Source organism: Panthera onca, chromosome B3 (genome assembly GCF_046562875.1).
Source record: "Panthera onca isolate mPanOnc1 chromosome B3, mPanOnc1 haplotype 2, whole genome shotgun sequence".
Taxonomy (NCBI): domain Eukaryota; kingdom Metazoa; phylum Chordata; class Mammalia; order Carnivora; family Felidae; genus Panthera; species Panthera onca.
Window position 1 is genome coordinate 27451589 of NC_138344.1, and position 25030 is coordinate 27476618.

At 39.3% G+C, this 25030-nt stretch overlaps 1 protein-coding gene across 1 annotated transcript in view; it reads right to left on the reverse strand.

The window, feature by feature from the left end:
• The window catches only part of OCA2 (OCA2 melanosomal transmembrane protein), a 496949-nt gene that overhangs the window by 281401 nt on the left and 190518 nt on the right, over positions 1-25030 (reverse strand). Inside the window, exons 16-18 of the mRNA XM_078447715.1 lie at positions 15195-15342; positions 13182-13239; positions 10549-10657 (exon numbers count right to left, since the gene is read on the reverse strand). Coding sequence (XP_078303841.1) covers positions 10549-10657; positions 13182-13239; positions 15195-15342 — 315 coding nt within the window. The remainder of the gene's footprint in view (positions 1-10548; positions 10658-13181; positions 13240-15194; positions 15343-25030) is intronic.

The following is a 25030-nucleotide window of genomic DNA, read 5'->3' on the forward strand; positions in this document are numbered from 1 at the left end:
TAAATGCCTCCACTCTCCCACACAACCCCACAGACAGACCTGAGACATATTTCATACTTTTCCTAAGACAATCCTATGGGATAGAGCAACCAGTGGCCCACATTGGTAGACAGATGATGATGCAGCCTTGTTTGGGCTCACTCTCTTCACAACTCTGCTTCCATGTTTCCACAGTGTAGTGTTTTTCACATTTGCCTGACATTACTCTGTTTCCCTATCCTTCACTTCTCTTCCCAGGAATCATACTCCCCAGTGAAAATCTCACACACAAGCCTTTGCTCCAGGCTTTGCTCTTTACAGAATCCAAGTTAAGTCAGCCACATCTAAAATTCTTAAAATAATTAAGTTGGAATTATACTAATCAATAAGAAGTTTGTTCGTACATTATGTAATCCTATATCTTATATCCATTAATGTGTCAGGCATTTATACAAGGCACTGAAGAGAGAAAAATTTAGCAGACGTGGACCACGCCCTTGGGTCTAGCTTGGGCAAAGAGGATAACCCGGGGGCAGAGACACAAACAAATGATTAGAATAACAAGTGAGTTCTAGATCTAAGGCTTCTACAAGGCATTGTGGAACTCCAGGGGTGGGAGTCTAACCATGTCAAACACTAGAGGATGTGGAAAAGTCGGAAATCCCATGTACTGCTGTGAGAGCACAAAGTGCTACAGCCAATCTAGAAAATGGTGCAGCAGTTTCTTTTAAAGCTGAATATACACTCACCATATGACCCAGCAGTCCCACACTTAGGTAATTTACCCAAGAGAAGTGAAAACTTAAGTGGACACAAGGTCATGTACATGAATATTTGGAGTAGTCTACTCACAATCACCACAATCACCAAAAACTGGAAATAATCCAAATGTCCTTCAATGGGTGAATGGATAAACAAACTATATCCATACCATGGAAGACTAGTCAGCAACAAAAAGAATGAACTACTGTACACACAGCAACTTGGATGAATTTGAAAGGCTTTATACTGTGTGAGAGAAGCAAATCTCAAAGGTTGCATATACTCTGACTACATATGTATGACATTCTCCAAAAGACAAAATTATAGTGATAGGAAACAGATCAGGAGTTGCTGGGATTAAGACAGGTGGTGACTACAAAAGGGTAACTTTGAAGTATTTTTGGGTGATGAAACTGTTCTGCATTCCAATTGTAGTGGTGGTTACATAAATATGCATCTTTGTTAAAATTCATAAAACTTCATATCAAAAGGAAAAATCAGTCTTTCTTTGTGATAACTTAAAAAATAAAATGAGGGGCACGTGGATGGCTCAGTTGCTTAAGCATCCAACTTGATTTCAGCTTAGGTCATGGTCTCAAAGGTTCCATGAGATCAAGCCCCGCATCGGGCTATGTGCTGACAGAACCAGCTTGGGATTCTCTCTCCATCTCTCTCTCTCTCTCTCTCTCTCTCTGCCCCTCCCCCCTTCTCTCTCTCTTTCTATCTCAAAATAATTAAATAAAAACCTTTAAAAAATTAAAATTAAAATAAAAAAAGAAAATGAGAGTCAATGTTGTGTTTAGGATATGATGTTTAAATGAAGGAATATGTTATATGATGCTGTTTTATTACATGGCATGATCTGATATATGATACCACACTTTAATTATGTGATGTCACATTGTACACAGTGATATATGACACCACTTTATCAAATGACATCACGCTGTTTTATATGATGTTGTTTTTCATGATGCACATTGTGTGATGTGACATCACTTCATGTTATATGACATAATATTTTATACTCAATTTACACAGCACATCACATTCAAAACAGTAATTCACTAAAAATAAATGGTCCCCTCTCTACTGGCTGAAGCCCTGGGAAGGTCATGTATCAATTTTGCTCCTGTTCCCATCAGTAGAGTTACTGTAATTCTAAGGATACTGTACTCCATTTAAAATATACACTAATCGAAATTTTCTCCCAGTCAACCTAAGTCTTCTGTCATGATGAAAGCAAATATAGGAGTTATGTATTCCAGGATCCCCAGATAAAATCATTTGTTCAATCCTAACAAAACACAAGACTTAAAAGCAAAAAAGAAGCCCCTCAATCATAGATACAACAACCACACAAAAAGAGATGTGACATCTTAGTAAAAAGTATGGACTTCTCAGGCTAAAAGGATTCATGGTAATCAAGATTTTTAAAAGTCCATACAGTTAAAGATGTGATTTTAAATTTTAAAAATATTGTTATTTATACAATGATCACTACCAAATGCTAACAAAATTGTATGCAAACTCCCATATATTTTTTACTCTCTCAAATGCATGCTGTGTTCTTTTAAAGTATGATCCCAAATAAAATTAGAAACAAAATATTCTATAAACACCCAAGAATTAAAAAAAAATTTTTTTAAAAACAAACACCCAAGAATTATTTAATGGAACTCCTCTGCCCACAAACACCAGCATTATTGTATTTGCTTAATTGCCAGTGATGACCATCTTTTAACGTTAAAATTATATTATGTATGCAGTGTAATTCAAAATAACTACATTACAACAATAATTTCTAAATGTAATACACCAAATACAATTAAAATTCATGACATTTTTTAGACCTACCCTATGACCCAGCAATAGCACTGCTAGGAATTTATCCAAGGGATACAGGAGTACTGATGCATAGGGGCACCTGTACCCCAATGTTTATAGCGGCACTCTCAACAATAGCCAAATTATGGAAAGAGCCTAAATGTCCATCAACTGATGAATGGATAAAGAAATTGTGGTTTATATACACAATGGAATACTACGTGGCAATGAGAAAAAATGAAATATGGCCTTTTGTAGCAACATGGATGGAACTGGAGAGTGTGATGCTAAGTGAAATAAGCCATACAGAGAAAGACAGATACCATATGGTTTCACTCTTATGTGGATCCTGAGAAACATAACAGAAACCCATGGGGGAGGGGAAGGAAAAAAAAAAAAAAAAAAAAAGAGGTTAGAGTGGGAGAGAGCCAAAGCATAAGAGACTGTTAAAAACTGAGAACAAACTGAGGGTTGATGGGGGGTGGGAGGGAGGGCAGGGTGGGAGGGAGGGCAGGGTGGGTGATGGGTATTGAGGAGGGCACCTTTTGGGATGAGCACTGGGTGTTGTATGGAAACCAATTTGACAGTAAATTTCATATATTAAAAAATAAAAAAAATAAAAAAATAAAAAAATAAAAATATAAAAAAAAAAAAAAATAAAATAAAATACTAAAAAAAAAAAAAAAAAAAAAATTCATGACATTTTTACCAGTATAGCTTTGGCATTCTTCATTATTACATCAGGATTCTATGTGGATTGACTCTCAGGTGTGGACAAAGAACACTTGTCAACTTGGAACTTAGCCCAGGCTGCCTGGCAAATTGGTTTTCAAATTATTTAAGGAAATAAATTCTCAGAGGCTGTAAACACATGATATAAAGTTGAACATCCAGTCAAAAGCATGTACATCATGTTCTATGTGTAAGACTCTAGCAATGTGTCTTTCTACACATGACAGAAAAGGGAAATTAAGTTATAATCTAAAGATTTCTAGTGGTAGCCTAGAACCAAAGGAGCAATGCCATGGTGTGAATAACTGAAGCTTGCTCACATTATCCAACTAATTTACAAAGTTAGAAGCTTTACTTTCTACAGAAGTTATCTTCTTCAAATGTTGCAGTAAATCAAATTTTTATGAAAAAAATATTTAAAATATCTTAACAGAGCTTACTTTGAAGGAAATCCATAAATAAAGTTTTTGGTTAAAGAACACACTCCTTGACAGGACTTCAAATTTATCTTTCTCATAAATCTATAATTCATGTGAAGTACATTTTGTTTTTTGGGTTTTTTTTAATATGAAATTTACTGTCAAATTGGTTTCCATATAACACCCAGTATTCATCCCAACAGGTGCCCTCCTCAATACCCATCACCCCCCCTCCCTCCCACACCCCATCAACCCTCAGTTTGTCCTCAGTTTTTAAGAGTCTCTTTAGCTCCTCCCTCCTTAAACTTTCTTTTTTTCTTCTTCCCCTCCCCCATGGTCTTCTGGTAAGTTTCTCAGGATCCACATAAGAGTGAAAACATATGTATCTGTCTTTCTCTCTATGACTTATTTCACTTAACATAACACTCTCCAGTTCCATCCACGTTGCTACAAAAGGTCAGATTTCATTCTTTCTCATTGCCAAGTAGTATTCCATTGTGTATATAAACCACAATTTCTTTATCCATTCATCAGTTGATGGACATTTAGGCTCTTTCCATAATTTGGCTATTATTGAAAGTGTTACTATAAACATTGGGGTACAAGTGCCCCGATGCTTCAAAATGCCTGTATCCCGTGGGTAAATTCCTAGCAGTGCTACTGCTGGGTCATAGGGTAGATCTATTTTTAATTTTTGAGGAACATCCGCACTGTTTTCCAGAGTGGCTGCACCAATTTGCATTCCCACCAACAGTGCAAGAGGGTTCCCGTTTCTCCACATCCTCTCCAGCATCTATAGTCTCCTGATTTGTTCATTTTAGCCACTCTGACTGGCATGAGGTGGTATCTGAGTGTGGTTTTGATTTGCATTTCCCTGATGAGGAGTGACATTGAGCATCTTTTCATGTGCTTGTTTTTATTAGAGAAGTGTCTATTCATGTTTTCTGCCCATTTCTTCACTGGATTATTTGTTTTTTGGGTGTGGAGTTTGGTGAGTTCTTTATAGATTTTGGATACTAGCCCTTTGTCCGATATGTCATTTGCAAATATCTTTTCCCATTCCGTTGGTTGCCTTTTAGTTTCCTTGATTGTTTCCTTTGCAACGCAGAAGATTTTTATCTTCATGAGGTCCCAATAGTTCATTTTTGCTTTTAATTCCCTTGCCTTTGGGGATGTGTCAAGTAAGAAATTGCTGTGGCTGAGGTCAGAGAGGTCTTTTCCTGCTTTCTCCTCTAGGGTTTTGATGGTTTCCTGTCTCGCATTCAGGTCCTCTACCCATTTTGAGTTTATTTTTGTGAATGGTGTAAGAAAGTAGTCTAGTTTCATCCTTCGGCATGTTGCTGTCCAGTTCTGCTAGTACCATTTGTTAGAGACTGTCTTCTTTTCCATTGGATGTTCTTTCCTGCTTTGTCAAAGATTAGTTGGCCATACGTTTGTGGGTCTAGTTCTGGGGTTTCTATTCTATTCCATTGGTCTATGTGTCTGTTTTTGTGCCAATACCATGATGTCTTGATGACTGCAACTTTGTAGTAGAGGCTAAAGTCTGGGATTGTGATGCTTCCTGCTTTGGTCTTCTTCAAAATTACTTTGGCTATTTGGGGTCTTTTCTGGTTCCATACAAATTTTAGGATTGCTTGTTCCAGCTTCGAGAAGAATGCTGGTGCAATTTTGATTGGGATTGCATTGAATGTGTAGATAGCTTCGGGTAATATTGACATTTTAACAATATTTATTCTTCCAATCCATGAGCACGGAATGTTTTTCCATTTCTTTGTAGATTCTTCAATTTCCTTCATAAGCTTTCTATAGTTTTCAGCATACAGATCTTTTACATGTTTGGTTAGGTTTGTTCAGAGGTATTTTATGCTTCTTGGTGCAATTGCGAATGGGATCAGTTTCTTTATTTGTCTTTCTGTTGCTTCTTTATTAGTGTAGAAGAATGCAAATGATTTCTGTACATTGATTTTGTATCTTGCGACTTTGCTGAATTCATGTATCAGTTCTAGCAGATTTTTGGTGGAGGCTATTGGATGTTCCATGTATAATATCATGTCATCTGCAAAAAGTGAAAGCTTGACTTCATCTTTGCCAATTTTGATGCCTTTGATTTCCTTTTGTTGTCTGATTGCTGTTGCTAGAACTTCCAACACTATGTTAAACAAAAGCGGTGAGAGTGGACATCCCTGTCGTGTTCCTGATCTCAGGGAAAAAGCTCTCAGTTTTTCCCCATTGAGGATGATATTAGCTGTGGGCTTTTCATAAATGGCTTTTATGATGTTTAAGTATGTTCCTTCTATCCCGACTTTCTCGAGGGTTTTATTAAAAAAGGATGCTGAATTTTGTCAAATGCTTTTTCTGCATCGATTGACAGGATCATATGGTTCTTATCTTTTCTTTTATTAATGTGAATTATCACGTTGATTGATTTGTGAATATTGAGCAAGCCCTGCATCCCAGGAATGAATCCCACTTGATCATGGTGAATAATTCTTTTTATAAGCTGTTGAATTCGATTTGCTAGTATCTTACTGAGAATTTTTTCATCCATATTCATCAAGAACATTGGCCTGTAGTTCTCTTTTTTTACTGGGGCTCTGTCTGGTTTAGGAATCAAAGTAACTCTGGCTTCATAGAATGAGTCTGGAAGTTTTCCTTCCCTTTCTATTGTTTGGAATAGCTTCAGAATGATAGGTATTATCTCTGCTTTCAATGTCTGGTAGAATTCCCCAGGGAAGCCATCTGGTCCTGGACTGTTATTTGTTGGGAGATTTTTGATAACTGATTCAATTTCTTCACTGGTTATGGGTCTGTTCAAGTTTTCTATTTCCTCCTGATTGAGTTTTGGAAGTGTGTGGGTGTTTAGGAATGTGTCCATTTCTTCCAGGTTGTCCAGTTTGTTGGAATATAATTTTTCATTATATTCCCTGACAATTGCTTGTATTTCTGAGGGGTTGGTTGTACTAATTCCATTTTCATTCATGATTTTATCTATTTGGGTGGGTCCTCTCCCTTTTCTTTGTGAGAAGCCTGGCTAGAGGTTTGTCAATTTTGTTTATTTTTTCAAAAAAACAACTCTTGATTTCATTGATCTGCTCTACTGTGTTTTTAGATTCTGTATTGTTTATTTCTGATCTGATCTTTATTATTTCTCTTATTCTGCTGGGTTTAGGGTGTCTTTGCTGTTCTGCTTCTATTTCCTTTAAGTGTGCTGTTAGATTTTGTATTTGGGATTTTTCTTGTTTCTTGAGATAGGCTGGATTGCAATGTATCTTCCTCTCAGGACTGCTGTTGCTGCATCCCAAAGCATTTGGATTGTTGTATTTTCATTTTCATTTGTTTCCATATTTTTTTTAAATTTCTTCTCTGATTGCCTGGTTGACCCACTCATTCTTTAGTAGGGTGTTCTTTAACCTCCATGCTTTTGGAGGTTTTCCAGACTTTTTCCTGTGGTTGATTTCAAGCTTCATAGCATTGTGGTCTGAATGTGTGCATGGTATGATCTCAATTCTTTTATACTTATGAAGGGCTGTTTTGTGACCCAGTCAGTATGTGATCTTTCTTGGAGAATGTTCCATGTGCACTCGAGAAGAAAGTATATTCTGTTGCTTTGGGATGCAGAGTTCTAAATACATCTGTCAAGTCCATCTGATCCAATGTATCATTCAGGGCCCTTGTTTCTTTATTGCTCCTGTGACTAAATGATCTATCAATTACTGTAAGTGGAGTATTAAAGTCCCCTGCAATTACCACATTCTTATCAGGGAGTTTGCTTATGTTTGTGAGTAATTGTTTTAAATATTTGGGGGCTCCTGTATTTGGCACATAGACATTTATAATTGTTAGCTCTTCTTAATGAATAGACCCTGTAATTATTATATAATGCCCTTCTTCATCCCTTGTTACAGCCTTTAATTTAAAGTCTAGTTTGTCTGATATAAGTATGGCTACTCCAGCTTTCTTTTGACTTCCAGTAGCATGATAGATAGTTCTCCACTTTCAATCTGAAGGTGTCTTCAGGTCTAAAATGAGTCTCTTGTAGACAGCAAATAGATGGGTCTTGTTTTTTATCCATTCTGATACCCTATGTCTTTTGGTTGGAGCATTTAGTCCATTTGCATTCAGTGTTATTATAGAAAGATATGGGTTTAGAGTCATTGTGATGTCTGTAGATTTCATGCTTGTAGTGATGCCTGTGGTACTTTGTGGTCCTTGCAACATTTCACTCACAGAATCCCCCCTAGGATGTCTTGTAGGGCTGGTTTAGTGGTGATGAATTCCTTCAGTTGTTGTTTGTTTGGGAAGACCTTTATCTCTCCTTCTATTCTAAATGACAGACTTGCTGCATAAAGGATTCTCGGCTGCATATTTTTCCTATTCAACACATTGAAGATTTCCTGCTATTCCTTTCTGGCCTGCCAAGTTTCAGTAGATCGGTCTGCCACTAGTCTTATCAGTCTCCCTTTATATGTTAGAGCATGTTTATCCCTAGCTGCTTTCAGAATTTTCTCTTTATCCTTGTATTTTGCCAGTTTCACTATGATATGTTGTGCAGAAGATCATTTCAAGTTATGTCTGAAGGGAGTTCTCTGTGACTCTTGGATTTCAATGCCTTTTTCCTTCCCCAGATCAGGAGAGTTCTCAGCCATGATTTGTTCAAGTACACCTTCAGCCCTTCTCTCTCTCTCTCTTCCTCTTCTGGAATTCCTATTATATGGATATTGTTGCATTTGATTGCACCACTTGTTTCCCTAATTCTCCCCCTCATACTCCTGGATTTTTTTATCTCTCTTTCTCAGCTTCCTCTTTTTCCATAATTTTATCTTCTAATTCACTTATTCTCTCCTCTGCCTCTTCAATCCGAGCTGTGGTCACCTCCATTTTATTTTGCACCTCATTTATATCATTTTTATGATACTATTTCTTAGTCCCTTGATCTCTGTAGCAAGAGATTCTCTGCTGTCCTCTATACTCTTTTCAAGCCCAGCAATTAATATTATGACTATTATTCTAAATTCGTGTTCCGTTATATTGCTTAAATCGTTTTGGATCCATTCGTTAGCTGTCGCTACTTCCTGGAGTTTCTTTTGAGGAGAATTCTTCCATTTCATCATTGTAGATAGTCCCTGGGGTGGCACAAAACTGCAGGGCACTTCCCCTGTGCTGTCTGGAGTAACTTGTGTTGGTCAGCAGGGCCATAGTCACACTGATGTCTGTCACCAGCCCACTGCTGGGCCACAGTCAGACTGGTGTGTACCTTAACTTCTCATCTCCTAGGGGCAGGACTCACTGTGGAGTGGTGTGGCCCCTGTCTGGGCCTCTTGCACACTGCCAGGCTTGTGGTGTTGCTTTGATGGGATCTGGCATATTAGCTGTGGTGGATCCACAAGGTGCACAGGGGTGGGAGGGGCAGGATCAGCTCGGTTTGCCTTTGGTGGTTCCCTGCAGGACCAGGAGAGAGGCCAACCCGTGCCCATTCGGTGAACAGGTTCCCTTTGGGTTTTTGGCTGGGGGATGGAGAGGGAGATGGCACTGGTTCACACCTTTGTTCCCTGTTGAGCTGAGCTCTGTCTTCCAGGGTTCAACACCTCTCCCTCCTGGTGTCCTCTTGCCCTCCTGCTCTCCAAGCAGAGCTGTTGACTTATAACATTCCAGATTTAAGTCCCTCTGGCTGTCAGAATTCATGCAGTCCAGACCCTCCACTTTTGCAAGCCAGACTTGGGGATTCCACCTTGCCGGGTGGGCTGCCCCTCCACCACCCCAGCTCCCTCTTGTCAGTCCATGTAGCACGCACCACCTCTCTACCCTTCCTACCCTCTTCCATGGGCCTCTTGTCTATGCTTGGCTCCAGAGAGTCTGTTCTGCCAGTCTTCTAGCATTGTTCTGGGTTATCTAGGCAGGTGTGGGTGGAATCTAAGTGATCAGCAGGACAAGGTGAGCCCAGTGTCCTCCTACGCCACCTTCTTCTAAAGTTCCCTACCATGAAGTACATTTTGGAAGTGGTTTGGGTTTTGTTTTGTTTTGTTTTAAGTAATAACACCAATAGAGAGAACTTTAAATCAGAAAAGAAAAAAAAAAAAAACCTAAGGAATGTGGAAAATATTGATGAAGAGTGGAAAGATGCCAGAGTTAACAAGATATCTTGTGAGCTCAATTTTCAAGACAGTCATGTCTCAAGTGGGAACAGGCCCTACAACCTTGACACAGGGCTTGAGAAATGGAAAGGGAGAGTCACAGCACTGTGAAAGCAAGCAACATACGGGAAAGGGTAGGAGAACAGGTTCTGCTGTGTAGGGAAAACAGAGGCACCATAGGGAACAGGGGGTTGTATAGACCTTTTGCACTCCTCTGGCCCTTTCAGTGCTCATCTAATCCTCATGTCAAGTTGCACAAACTGTAGGACTCTGACCTTGTTGATATGACCTCCCATCTCTTCTGAAGTGCTTCTCAAGCAACAGTTTAAAGATCTGGTTATCAAGTATGAGAGAGATGATAATATCTACTCCATATTTCTTCTAATGTTAAACCCTGGAGGGGCCAAGGACCCATGCACTAAGACACTAGGGGCTGGAGAGGAATCTCTCTCTCTCTCTCTCTCTCTCTCTCTCTCTCCCTCTCCCTCTCCCTCTCCCTCTCCCTCTCCCTCTCCCTTTCTTCCAGAAAACAAAAGGAAAGGTAGTGGATAAAGGTTTCCTTTTTTCCATCAAAGATGGCCACCCTCCATCTCACCCTCATGACCAATGTCTGGGAACAAGCTTTGAAATCTTCCCTTCCAGACTGTGATAGCAATTGCAAAGCCTATAGACAAAAGGTAACAAAAAATTAGACTCACCAAGATCAAGATGAACACCAGGAACAAGTGAATTGAGAAAGAACATGAAAATAACAAATCCCAACACCATCAGGCATTTGGTGATCAGAATCCTGTCTGATATCCTGTGCTGTAAGAGAGAAAAACACAACTCATTTACTGGGTACAATCTTCTGTTTCCTGCAATGTGTCCATCATCCTACATGACTTGAATCATTACAACTTTCTCCTTAAGATGAAAAATACAACATCTTGAGCTTCAAAGAAGATGATAAGGTGATGCATTATAAAGAAAACTACATATTTGGAATTACAGCATTCAAAACCTTTATTAAAAAGTAAACACAATAAATTTAAAGCATAGGACAATCCTTTTATAAAACACCTGACTAAATAGCTTATCAATATGATGCAGAAAGTGCTCCCAGATACACCACAAGAATTAGGTTAGATGTTGGCAAAACCACTGAGGAAACAACATGTAACTTCCAAGGACCTGGCCACACATTTCCACAGGTGCTACATGCTCACATCCTTTTAATTCAACTTTCCTCCTATTACACAAATCCCTGTTTACGGTGGCACCGAGGTTAACATATTCATGCAGTATATGACTCCTGCTGAAGGCTCCTACTATATCCTTTCATGTTCTCAGGGACTCTGGAAGACACTTGGCAGTCTCATAGCCATCAAGATGACATCATTGGTAGCCTGTGGAGTCGTTCAGGGGTGACGGGAGGTGCCAGAAAACTCTATAGTACCTTCATTAACCTTAAATGGTTAATGAAAGTACTATACCTCCTTTAAGTGGGCCTGAGTCTCAGAGTAAGATGGGGTGAGGTCCCCAGAGGGTGCTGTGCCCCAAAGACCACAGCTGTGTGGAGTTGGGGAAAGGAGAGAGATCCAGGAAAACTGGCACAGATGAGCCCTGGGTCATCATTCCCTACCCAAACAGGCCCCTATGTGAATCATGCTCTACCATGTGAACTGACAACTATGCCATGTCCTTTCTTAAGTATGGTCCTGCCAGCACATCTGTCTATGTATATCTAGAATTAGATAGATATAGACATGGATGTGTATATATGGATAGAAAGGGAGAGACAGCGACAGATATTTATGGGTATGCATATGGATAGAGATAGAGGTACAGAAAGATGATACAGGTATAGGTATAGAGATACGGAGACAGATGTGTGCATAGGTATAGATTTTCTCTCTGGATTTCTCTACTCATACAGTTAAAGTTGCTGTCATAAAAACTACAAGCATATTCTTACATGTTACACTGGCTCTGTCTGCAGTCCCTAGCCCCCTGCTCACGAATCATGTGGGCCACCTCCTGATTATCTCTTCCTTCCCCACCTACTGCCAAAGCTTGTGGCTCAACTGGCCCCTACTCATCTTCTCCTTCCCACTTCCAAGGAAGGCCAGTTTGGCTAGATGAGTCTATGATGGTGAATTAGGAGGAAAAGGGTATGGCCCCTCACTTGTTGTAAGGGGAGGCACTATAAACCCTCCATGCAGCCATGTTAATCATAAAACGTAGGTATTACCATGGGCAGTTCTAGGATTGGGAATGGAGAGAGCAGGAAGATCAAAGAACATTCCAGCATCACTTTGCTGGTGTAAGCGGAAATGATCCAAAATGTATTCCTATCTGTTATTTTGAGTGTCTGTCAAATTTTCTCCCTTTGCCTTTCTGGAGCTATCACAGTAAGAACTCTTTCATTTAATACAAGCTCCTTGTTTTTTCCTTCCACTTCTCTTCAATCCTCATCCACCTTGTACACAGAGAGATACACAATCTTTTCCCTAATTCACAGCCAGCACTACATGGTCTAGCAAAGCAAGCAGGATCTGCATAAACCTGGGGCCCAGAAAAGTGTCATAGCCACACCCTCCTTTCCTAACCCCAACCATCTCAGTGGTGCAGAGATTGGGAAGAGAGACCCAAAGGACACATTACCCATCAGGACCACCATACCTAAATTTCTTTATAAAGGGACAAAATGTTCCTATCATAATAAGAAAATGGGTAATCAATCTCTCCCTAGGAAAGAAACTACATGGATTTGAGATTTCACAAAGATATAATGTCTCCCAGCATATCTGGAGCAGAGTTCTCTCAGCCAGGAGAGGGGCACTGTGTTCTCAGATAGGCTAAAAACAGGTCCGTTAAAGCAGGAAAATTATCAACAGAACTCAAAAGTTACAGCCCACCAGAAGCCAGAGCCATATGAGAGAATGTACACCACACACTCCATCTCTGTCCCTAAAGCTGTTCCATCTCACACTGCATGCCTCATCTGTTTCTGCCTCAATTTCCTCATCCACGCAATGGGAACCATAAGACCTGCCTTTTAGGATCAGGAAGAGCTGCAAGAACCTCAAGCACCCAGCCAACTTTCTCTGCAGCTGAATTAACCATAGAAAGGGGCACTCTATCTCAAAGGGTATTTAAAAATTTTAACTTTTCCATTTCAGGACAAAATAGACCTATCATGCCTGGAAAATGATTTTTCCCATTTATTCCTAGAAATAACTCATGTCTTGTGTACAACTATAGGAATAAAAAGAGAAATTACTTTCAGTCTTAACTTTTGTGAAGCAAGAGGTGATTCAGAAATCCCTGAGAGAATAAACCACAGTACCTTTTTCTGGAGTTCCTGGATATTGGTCTCCCAATTTTTATCTTCCTGTGAGATTTGTCTAAAAGAGAAAAAGGCAGTCTCATTATTTTCCTGGAGCTACCGAGCAGTGAGATCAGCAAGGCAGCAGTCAGCACATGTTTAGCATGGACCTTTGGCCTAGATACCAGGCACTAAGTGATGCCTGATTTGGCCACATACTGGGCACACCTAGTCACTGAAGGTGACCAGTGAACTTGGGTTTATGGATTGGAAAAGATATTTCTGTATTTCCAAAGAAAAGTAATACAGGAAATGAATGGAATGTTAATGAAGCAAGTGTGCAAGCATGTGTATGTGTGAGCATGAGCACAAGGAATGTCAGAATAATACTAACCAAAATGTGAACGAGGGGGATGACAGTAAGATACTTTTGTTTTTCTCTTTTTACTTTCTATTTTCCTTTACTTTTTTTCAAAATGAAGTTATTTTATATTGACAACCAAACTTATTAAAGGAAAAAACATTAAAGAAATTCCACTTGCTTTAGTGGTGATTTTTATCAATGGAAATCAATTTTAAAGAACTTAGGTGTGCTTCTCCCTCCTCTGGTCATGGGAACCTCTGATCTGATTCAGTCACCCTCATTTGTTCCAACATGCCTTTCGCTTTTAACCTTTCCTAACAGTCCACGATTTCTGCTTTATTTTCTTCCCTACTAACTAGGAAAAAGAGCTATACCGTGGAGAATTTAGTTTTATGAGCACTTATATGCCACAAGTATCAAAAGAGGCTGACTACACAGCCAGAACAGACCCTAAAGGAAATCACAGCAGATGCAGGCAAATCCTGAAGACAATTTTTTAAAATAATACATACAAACAAAATCTGCAGAGCCAGCATCTTTCATTTACAAAGTTTCTCCTTTTAAGATCTATGCCTGTGGTGGAAGTTGGTCCCCAGCCTGCAATTCAGGACCCTCCTGGAGCCTCAGGACACGAGGTCCTGCTTCCCAAGCACCATCTGGTGGAGGTTGGTCCTAGGCTAGGATGGAGCTGAGACAGCACTTTGCTGGAGAGTAAGATTCCACACATTCCCTGTAGCCTTCCCCCTGGCCCTACTAAAATAACAGGCTTCAAGACCATACTGGATGACCCTCAAGGGTCAGCACAGTCACCACACCCAGCTCCTGTCCTCAGCCCAGGAATACAGGGCTGCTTTCAGCAAACTTCAACATGTAAGATCATTCACACTACATTCACAGGGATTTGCATTTCCTTGCCTTGACAGACCCCTCATTCTAGCCCAGCTCCCAGCTCTGTGGCAGTAATGATTCAATGTCTCTGAAGGGTAGATATGCTCCTGCTTCTTCTATCAGCTCTCCCAAAGTGAAGACAGGTTGGAACTCAGCACCTCATCAGAGTTGGAGGAAAAATTCATCCCTTCATTTTTACCTTTTACATCTCAGCTTTGATTAAAAGCAAATGACAGGAAATGAATTGAGTAGGACTTAACTATTCTTTGAGGTCCCTGAAAATCAACTACTGGGAGAGTATTTTGTTAATTTCTTTGTTATATTAATTGTTTTTGATTCTTGTTATAGAACAAGTGTTATGTGTGAAGGTGTGACAGGCAGTGCTTGAGTGTGGATTTAATCCCCACTGTCACTCTTTCCTAGCTGTAGAACCCTGGACAAGTTGCTCAAATTCTCTGAGCTTCAGTTATGTCATCCTTAAACTGGGGCTGGTACCAGAACATATTCCAGAGATCTAAGTGAGGGTAGACAAAATAATGTGCCACAAGAGACTTACACAGCTTCATTGGCATGAAGCTAGTGTTACTATTTTGTAGTACCATGAGTACTCTGAAGAAGCATCATTTTAACTTACTTGACTTGTACATTGTATGACATTTAGATACCATGGGAGGTGGTAGTAAATAGGTTATTGATACAATTCAACTATTGAGCACAACTGGTAAAATTGAGAGCCACTGCTATAAACCAAGAGTAGCCCAAGCAGGGTCCTGGCTTGGTACCTGTGAAAGGTATGCAGCCTTCGGGCCAGCAGGTGCTCCAGTGCCTGCACCTTCCCCAGGAGCAGGCCCCGAACCGCTGTTTCCTCTCGGCTGGCCGGGCTGATGCGCTGCGCAGTCAGGCGCCAAACGTGGATCTCGTGCTTCAGTTCTGCAGGAAAGAAAAGCCAAGGCTTGAGTGTCCCACCACCTCAGACATCAGCAGGCACCTACTCCCCTCACAACCTTCCAAGACTACGAAACATATACCTGATGATACACAAATAACCAAGAACCAAACCAAAGCAGTGACTTAGCATTCGTGTTATTGTAATAGAACCAGGAGACAAAGCCCACATTAAAAAATTGCCATGGATGCAAAGTAATGTGATTTTGGTGAGAAATAAATTCTTGAATATACATATCAATGCTATCACCCAACAAACTTTTCCCCTCCCAGGGAATTACTTCTTACAGCCAGGAGTTTGGATCTCTCAGCCAAAATCCAGACACTGTCTAATCATTGAAGTAGATCTAGTGAACATGGAAGATACAAGTGTAGTTCTCAGCAGGAAGGCATCTGATAAGAGCAGGAGGTAGTGAATGCCCTGCCTCCTGACCAGGCCTCCAAGCTGAGCTTGCATCTGTGAAAGAACACAGGTGAGAGAAACATAGACAAACTTATGTAATGCACAAATTAATAGAATGAGGCAAATTTTACTCATCATTTCAGACATCTTCTGGTATAGAAAAGAGGAATGAATTGTCAATTCATTGGCTCCTAAAATATCAAAATCTTTTATGAAAATTTATACTTAACCTCTATTTTACAGTTAAAGGTGCTACAGAAATTTCTCCAAATATCCACCAAAAAATATAAGGAAGAACAGTATTTTCATCAATCACCTCTTATGTGCAATGTACTATACCTCATATCACAAGAATTCAAGATGAGAAAGACAGAACCCTTTGAAGCAGGACTAGAGCACTTGACAACTAGCTCAGAGCAGAGGCAAGGCAGGCCTATTATCTAAATACTGAGAAGTAGCACGTACTTGTGGTTTAGTGACTAGGAAAACACCACTGTTTAAGCCCCCTCTATTCAGTACACAAGAGTTGATTACCTACTATGTGGCAGAGCTATTGCAAATTGCATCAAGATTCAGAAAAGAGAAGTGGGAGAGAATAGGGGCACTAAAACTATTTCAGTTAACACACGCTTTTCTCTAAAGACCTAGCCTTACAAAGATGACAACTCTTTGGAAGTAAGCTATGTAATGTGTTTTCATCAGTTCATATTGACACTTTGTAGTTTGCCAAAATAAAAAATAAATAAACTTGGGTATAATTCAAAATCTTCTTCAGAGAAACATATCTATAATTTCCTTTCAGAGAGCCTCATATCTCATTAAACAACCTATGAGGTTATGATAACATTAAAAGGAGGAACAGGAGGAGGAGGAGAAAATCGAATAAACTAGACTTCTGAACGACTGAGCACAAAAATATCACACAGGGACAGGAAAGGAGAGATGAGGTCATGCAGAGGCTTCAGTGAAGGTGTTTCATCCAATGCTGTGAATCACATTACACAGAAGATATCATTCAAAGCCCATCCATAAAGTACAGAGACTTTCCAGCCTGTCTTTCAAGGCATAGGTGATGGTCACTTTCCCAAGTGGATCAACTTTAAAGAGCTAAACAAGAGCATGGCTAGTCTCTGAGGATAGTCCATGCAATGAAGGCTGGGAGGCCTCTCCCCATCAATGTGTGGAGAAGCAGAGCCTGGGAGTCACTGCTGCATCCATGAAACTGGCCTTCCAGGTCCCCAGGGCTCCTTTCTGCAGGTGTCCTTTCCAGACGCAGCCTCAGCCGCTTTGTGTACACCTAGAGCCTAGTTGCCTTGTAATGTATCAAATCAAACAGGAGGAGCTATTCTCCCCAGATAATCCCCATGCATGAATCCTTAGGTAGTGTACTTTTGTTTTCATCATTTTGGAATGAAATACATCATCACTTATCAGGGAATTTAGTTGAGAGATTTTGCCCAGGGAAAGGAAGCTCACTGCCTGTACCGAGAACCCAAGTGCATTTGCTCCTCAGTTCTCAGGCTTCCTCCACACCTCTTCTGCCATCTCCACACCCTCTCTTCTCTGCTAAGCTCTAAGACTATGGTTTCAATGGGCTACTTGAAATTGCCCTCTGCATCTTGTGCTGTCAGGTTCACAGGTAAACATTCCATCTTCCCTCCACAAAACTCTCTCTCCTCTCACTTTCTTAGTTTTTATATGACATCATTCATCTTCCAGGTATGTGAGCCTGAAATGTCATTTTGGTCTTATCAATGCCATTCTTCACTATTTCTACACTGACATTATTGGGCATGTCAGATACCATGCTAGATGCTAAAGGATAAAAATTAATAAGTTACAGGATTGGTCTCCAACAAGTTAGAAAGAGATAGAAGATATGTCATAAGTAAACATGAACTAGGGCAGTACTGGGCCACAAAAACAGTTAAGGATATACTGGTATAGTTCTTGTTCCTGTCTCAGGTCAACCCTCCACTTGCTCCTGTCTCAGGTCATCAGTTTGTCCAGGCCTCATCTCCTCACACTTACTGACTCTGATTCCTCCTCAGTAACCTCTAACTGGAGTCACTTCCTACCAATCCACCCACGGTTAGTCATAAAACACTGCTTATTCTATTTTATAGATAGATATATATAGACAGATACAGTTATATAGATAGATATATAGAAAGAAGACACTTTATCTATCTTTATATTTACCTATCTTCTAGGAAGATAAATATATCTAGGCTGATCTATCTAGAAAGATAGGGTAGCAAATACACAGACAGACAGATTCCTTCTTTCAAATTGGTTTACCATGGCTTGCAGAATAAAGCCAAAGGTCTACAGGAAAGACTCTAGATCCTCAAATGGCAAGTGCTTTTGTGAGCTCTGACCCGCTATATAAGCTCTTACCTTTTCCACGCTGGCCCCTGACCAGGAGATATCATCAGATGTCTAATCTCCACCTCTCTGATTACCTCCTGTCCCTATGTTCCTGAGCTTTTCAACCAACCTCTTATAGCATTACTTGGGGTTACCATATACATGATACAAAAAGGTGAAGACATTACCATGTGGGATGTGCTCTCTCACAGGATGTGGGGACTGCCAGAATGCCTAGAGGAGGGTCATCCAGCTCCAAGTGCTGAGTTTCAGGGGAAGATGCCAAGGCCAGGAGTTGAGAAATGGAATTATACTACTGTAATTTTCTTATAGTTTCTTATAGTTTATGTTAAGCAGTATCACTTGAAGTCAGTAGCATAACTATCACTAAATTCACAAAACACAACTATAGCCAAAAATGTAACAGCAAAAAGAAAAGATAAAATGAAATATTTTTAAATATTCAATCAATTCAAAATAAAGCATAAAATGAATGGGAAAGGATAAAGAAGAGAAGGCACAAATAGAAAATAACATGATGATACACTTTAATCATATTATTAATCATGTTAAATATAATCTAAATGTACCAATTAAAAGAGAGATTATCAGGAATTGGATAAAAAAAGCAAGACCCAACTGTTAGCCACTTCCAAGAAATTCACTTTAAATATAGAGATAAGAGAATGGAAAAGATATACTACCCTACAACCAGCCAAGAGAAATCTGGAATTGCTACATTAACAACAAAATAGATGTCAGAGCAAGAATATGAATATAGATATGGAAGCTCACTTTATAATGATAAAGGTAAAGGTATAATGATAAAGATAAAATCTTCAAGAGGAAATAATCCCAAATGTTATGTACCCTAGTAACAGAATTTTGAAATATATAAAGCAAAAATCATAACTGTAAAGAGAAATAGGCAAATCCACAATCATAATTAGAGATTTCTATTTTCATCTCCCAGTAATTTATTGAACAAATGGATAGAAAATCAGCAAGAATAGGGGCACCTGGATGGCTCACTTGGTTAAGTGTCTGACTTTGGCTCCATTCATGATCTCATGGTTCATGATTTCGAGTCCCAGGTTGGGTTCTGTGCTGACAGCTCAGAGTCTGGAGCCTGCTTCGGATTCTTTGTCTCCCTCTCTCTCTGTTCCTACCCCACTCGCACTCTGTCTCTCTCTCTCTCTCAAAAATAAATAAAGGTTTAAAATATTTTAAAAATAAAATCAGCAAGAATATAGAAGACTTGAATAATTTTATCAGCCAACTTGACCTAATTGACCATACTGACAAAATTTCACCCAACAACAGCAGAATACATACTCTCTTCTGGTACATACAGAATATCTACAAGGCTAGACATTCTAGCCATAAAACCATCTTAATAATTTAAAAAGATTCAAGTTTTACCAAGTATATTCTCTGGTCACTCTTAAATTAAATTAGGTAATTGGAAATTCTCCAAATATGTGGTAAATAAGCACTTCTAAAATATCCAAGGATTAAAGAAATCAAAAGGGAAATTAGAAAGTAATTTGAACTGGATGGAAATGAAACAAAACATACAAAAATTGGTAGGAGGTCACTAAAGTAGTACCTGGAAGGAAATTTAGAGCACTGAACACCTATATTAGAAAAGAAGATATATATAAAATTAATAACTTCAACCTCTACTTTAAGAAACTAGAAAAAAAAAGAGTAATTAATCTCAGAGTAAAAAGATAATAAATATCAGAGTATAAATCACTAAAAGAGAAAAATTTAGAGAAAATTCTATATAATCAGAACCTAGTTCCTGAGATCAATAAAATTAATAAAACTCTAACCAGACCCATCAGAGAAAAGCAGAGATAGGAGAGGATTTAAGATTGTGGCTCAACAGGGGGACCCTATGCTTGCCTTATCCTCAAAAAGCTAGACAGATATCAAATCATTCCAAATGCCCAAGAAATCAATCTGAATCCTGAGAGAATAAACTGTAGAACTAGAGTGAGAAAAGAAACCACATTGTGGAAGGTGGTAGGTGCAGAGACATGATTCTGGGGAGAAAAGAATCATGGGTGCTCTGAAGGGGAGGGAGCCTTGATCTTGGAGACAGAATAGAGGCAGATAAACAGAGAGAAAGCAGCACACAGGGGACTTCACAACAGAAACACTTCCCCAAAACCACTGCCTGGGAAAACTGGAACAGCTGATTATCACAAGTTTTTACAAGCAGCAGAGCTCAAAGTGTGAAGTTTTAGAAGTCCATGCCACTGCCAGATGGAGCCTGGCAGACATAACAGTTCTCCTGTTGGAAAGGAAGGCAGAAGCCTAGGAGCAGACAGTGGGGTCTGAGGATCCCCTGTGTCACACTAGGAAAGACAGTTCCCCTTCTTGGAGTGCATTTGGGAGAGGTGGCACAGCCTCTCAGGGGTCAAAAGAGTTGGAGGGTGCCAACATGCTGCCTCATTCATTAGCATAGGAACAGAAACATCTGCTGAGGGCAGCAAGCCTTGGTGCCTTGTTTTTTGCTGCACTTTATCATAAATTCTGAGCCTCTGTGCGATCCTGCAACTGCTTTTCTGGGACAAGCCAGAACAAGCTGCAGCATGGCAAGACCCTCCCCCAGAGGATCAGCATGGATCCATGCTGCACCAGTTCCCTAAAATTTGGACTTTTGAAAAACAGCCACATGCCTGAGATAAAACACAGGAGTACTGTGCCACCTGGCAGGCAGACAGCTTGGGCACAGACAAGGTGAAGGCAGGGCTCTAATGGAAGCCAAGGACACAAAAAGGGAGACTGCTCGCTCTTCTGTGAGGGCTTCTAGAACAGTGGGAGCAGATTCCCTGCTCCAGGATGAAAGTGTGGGGCAAAGCCATTTTCCCCAATCCGTCAGCACTAACAGACTTCGGTGAGGAGGCTGGAGCTGCTTACACCAAGCCCCACCCCACTACACCCTGCAGGTGCATCTTTACTAGGGCAAATCAGCCTGTGAACCAGCACAGCAGGCCCTTCACCTAGAAGACCAACACAAAACCCTCACACACACCAAGTCTACTGATTGTAGAATGCTGCAAAGTTTCAGCTCTAGTGGAAATAGGATCAGGTTTATTTTGACAAGCAGACAAAAGCACACCTAGTTAAAACACCACACACCTAACAAAGTCAAACATGCCTAGACCCCTGCACCCCCCCGCCAACTGCAAGCAAGAAGAAACTCTTCAGAGAACTGACTAGAGGGGAAAAGCATCCTAAACATAACAGCAGAGTGCAAACTCTGAAACACTTCCTGAAGCACCAGGCCTTGGATGGTATAAGACCTCTTTTTAAAATAGCTATACTCTCAGGAGCAGAAAATATAACAGGCTTTCCTAACACACACACACACACACACACACACACACACACACACACAGTGACCTAGAAAAACTGACAAGACAGAGGAATTCACTGCAAAAGAAAGAACAAGAACAGGTCACAGCCAAGGATCTAATCAAAACAGATATAAGTAATATGCCTGAACCAGAATTTAAAACAACAATCACAAAGATACTAGCTGGGCCTGAGAAAAGCATAGAAGACACTAAACAATCCTTTATTACAGAGATAAAAGATCTAAAAAGTACTCAGGCTAAAATTTTTAAAAATGCTATAACTGAAATGCAAAACCAACTGACTATAATAACAAGGAAGGATGATGCAAAAGAATGAAATAGTGATATAGAAGAGAAAAATATGAAAAATAATAAAGCTGAAAAAAAAGGGAAATAAAGGTATTGGATCATGAATGTAGACTTAGAGAACTCAGTGACTCTAGAAAGCATAATAACATTTGTATCATAGGAGTCCCAGAAGAAAAAGAGAAAAGAGGCAGAAGGTTTACTTGAGTAAATTATAGCTGAAAACTTCCCTAATCTGGGGAAGGACTTAGATATCTAAATCCTGGAGGCACAGAGAACTCCTATCAAATTAAACAAAAGCCAGCCAAAGCCAAAATATATCACAGGACAATTTGCAAAATACAGAGACAAGAAAAGAATCCAGAAAGCAGCAAGGAAAAAGAAACCCCTCACCTACAAGGAAAGAAAATTGAGGTCAGCAGTAGATCTGTCCACAGAAACCTGGCAGGCCAGAAGAGAGTGGCAGGATATATTCAACATGCTGAATGGGAAGAATATGCAGCCAGAAATACTTTATCCAGCAAGGCTGTCATTCAGAATAGAAGAAAAGATCAAAGTTCCCCAGACAAACAAAAAACTAACGGAGTTTGTGACCACAAAATCCGCTCTGCAAAAAATATTAAAGTGGACTCTTTGAGTGGGAAAGAAAGACCAAAAGCAACAAAGACTAGAAAGGAACAGAGAAAATCACCAGAAACACCAACCTTACAGGCAATACAATGGCACTAAATTCTTCTCTATCAATATTACTGTGAATGTAAATGCACTAAATGTTCCAATAAAAAAAAATAGTGTATCAGAATGGGTTAAAAAAAATAAGACACATGTATATGCTGCTTACAGGAGACTCATTCTAGACCTAAAGACACCTGCAGATTGAAAGTGAGGGGATAGAGAATCATCTATCATGCTAATAGACATTAAAAGAAAGCCAGAGTAGCTATACTTACATCAGACAATCTAGATAAAAAAATTTTTGTTAATGTTTATTAATTTTTGAGAGAGAGAGAGACACAGTGTGATTGGGGGAGGGGCAGAGAGAGAGGGAGACACAGAATCTGAAGTAGGCTCCAGGCTCTGAGCTGTCAGCACAAAGCCCAACACGGGGCTCAAATCCATGAGCTATGAGATCATGACCTAAGCCAAAGTCAACCACCAAACTGACTGTCACCCCAGCACCCCCAGACAATCTAGATTTTGAAATAAAGACTGTAACCACAGATGAACGAGGGCATTATATCTAATTAAGGGGTCCATCCATCAAGCAGATCTAACAATTGTAAATATTTATGCCCCCAATTTGAAAGCACTCAAATATATATTCAGTTAATAACAAACATAAAGAAATTCATTGATAATAACATAATAGTAGGGAACTTAACACCCCACTTATAGCAATGGACAGATCATCTAAGCAGAAAATAAACAAGGAAATAATGGCTTTGAATGACACACTCTACTAGATGGACTTCATAGATATATTCAGAACACCTCATCCTAAAGCAACAGAATACACATCTTTCTCAAGTGCACATGGAACATTCTCCAGAACAGATTACATACTTGATCACAAATCAGCCCTTAACAAATACAAAAACATTGAGAATGTAGCAAGCATCTTTTCTGACCACAACACTATAAAACTTTAAATCAACCACAAGAAAAAAATTTGGAAAGCCCTCAAATACATGGAAGTTAAAGAACATTCTACCAAAAATGAATGGGTTAACCAAGAAATTAAAGAGCAATTAAAAAAATATATGGAAGCCAATGAAAATGAAAACACGACAGTCCAAAACCTTTGGGATGTAGCAAACCTCAAGAAGCAAACAAAGTCTCAAATGCACAACCTAACCTTACACCTAAAGGAGATAGAAAAGGAACAGCAAATAAAGTCTAAAGTCAACATAAGAAGGGAAATAATAAAGATTAAAGCAGAAATAAACAATATAGAAACAAAAAAAACAGTAGAACAAATCAACAAAACTAAGAGCTGGTTCTTTGAAAGAATCAACAAAATTGATAAATTGATAAACTCCTAGCCATACTTACCAAAAGAAAGAGAGAGGACCCAAATAGATAAAATCACAAATGAGAGAAGAGATCACAACCAACACTACAGAAATACAAACATTATAAAAGAATACTATAAAAAATATATATGCCTACAAACTGGCCAATCTGGAAGAAATGAACAAATTTCTAGAAACATAAAAACTACTAAAAATAAAACAGAAAAAAATAGAAAATTTGAACAGACTCATAACCAGCAAAGTAATTGAAACAGTAATCAAAAATCTCCCAACAAACAAAAGTCCAGGGCCAGAGAGCTTCCAAGGGGAATTCTACCAGACATTTAAAGAAGAGTTTATACCTATTCTTCTCAAACTGTTCCAAAAATAGAAATTGAGGGAAAACTTCCAAACCCATTCTACAAGGCCAGAATTATCTTGACTCCAAAATCAAGGACACCACTAAAAACGAGATTTACAGACCAGTATGCCTGATAAACACATATGAAAAAATTCTCAACAAGATTCTAGCAAATAAAATCCAACAGTGTATTAAAATAATTATTCACCATGACCTAGTGGGATTTATTCCTGGACTTCAGAGATGGTTTAATATTTGTAAATTAATCAATGTGATGCCCCACATTAATACAGAAAAGGATAAGAACCGTATGATCCTCTCAGTAGATGCAAAAAAAAGCATTTGAGAAAATACAGCATCCATTCTTGAAAAAAAAACCTCAACATGGTAGGGATAGAGGGAACATACCTTAACATCATAAAAGCTATACCAAAGACCTGCAATTAATATCATCCTTAATGAGGAAAAACTGAGAGCTTTTCCTCTACAGTTAGGAACAAGACAGAGATGTCCACGCTCACCACTGTTATTCAACACAGTACTGGAAGTTCTAGCCTTAGCAATCAGACAACAAAAATAAATAAAAGGCATCCAAATTAGCAAGGAAGAACTCAAACTTTCACTATTTGCAGTTGATATAATACTCTACATAGGAAACCTAAAAGACTCTACCAAAAAACGGTGATACACAAATGCTGGAGGGTCACAGGATATAAAATCAATGTAAAGAAATCTGTTGCATTTCTATACATCAATGAATCAGTAGAAAGAGAAATAAAAGAATTTACCCCATTTACAATTGCACCAAAACCCATAAGATACTTGGGCGCCTGGGGCGCCTGGGTGGCTC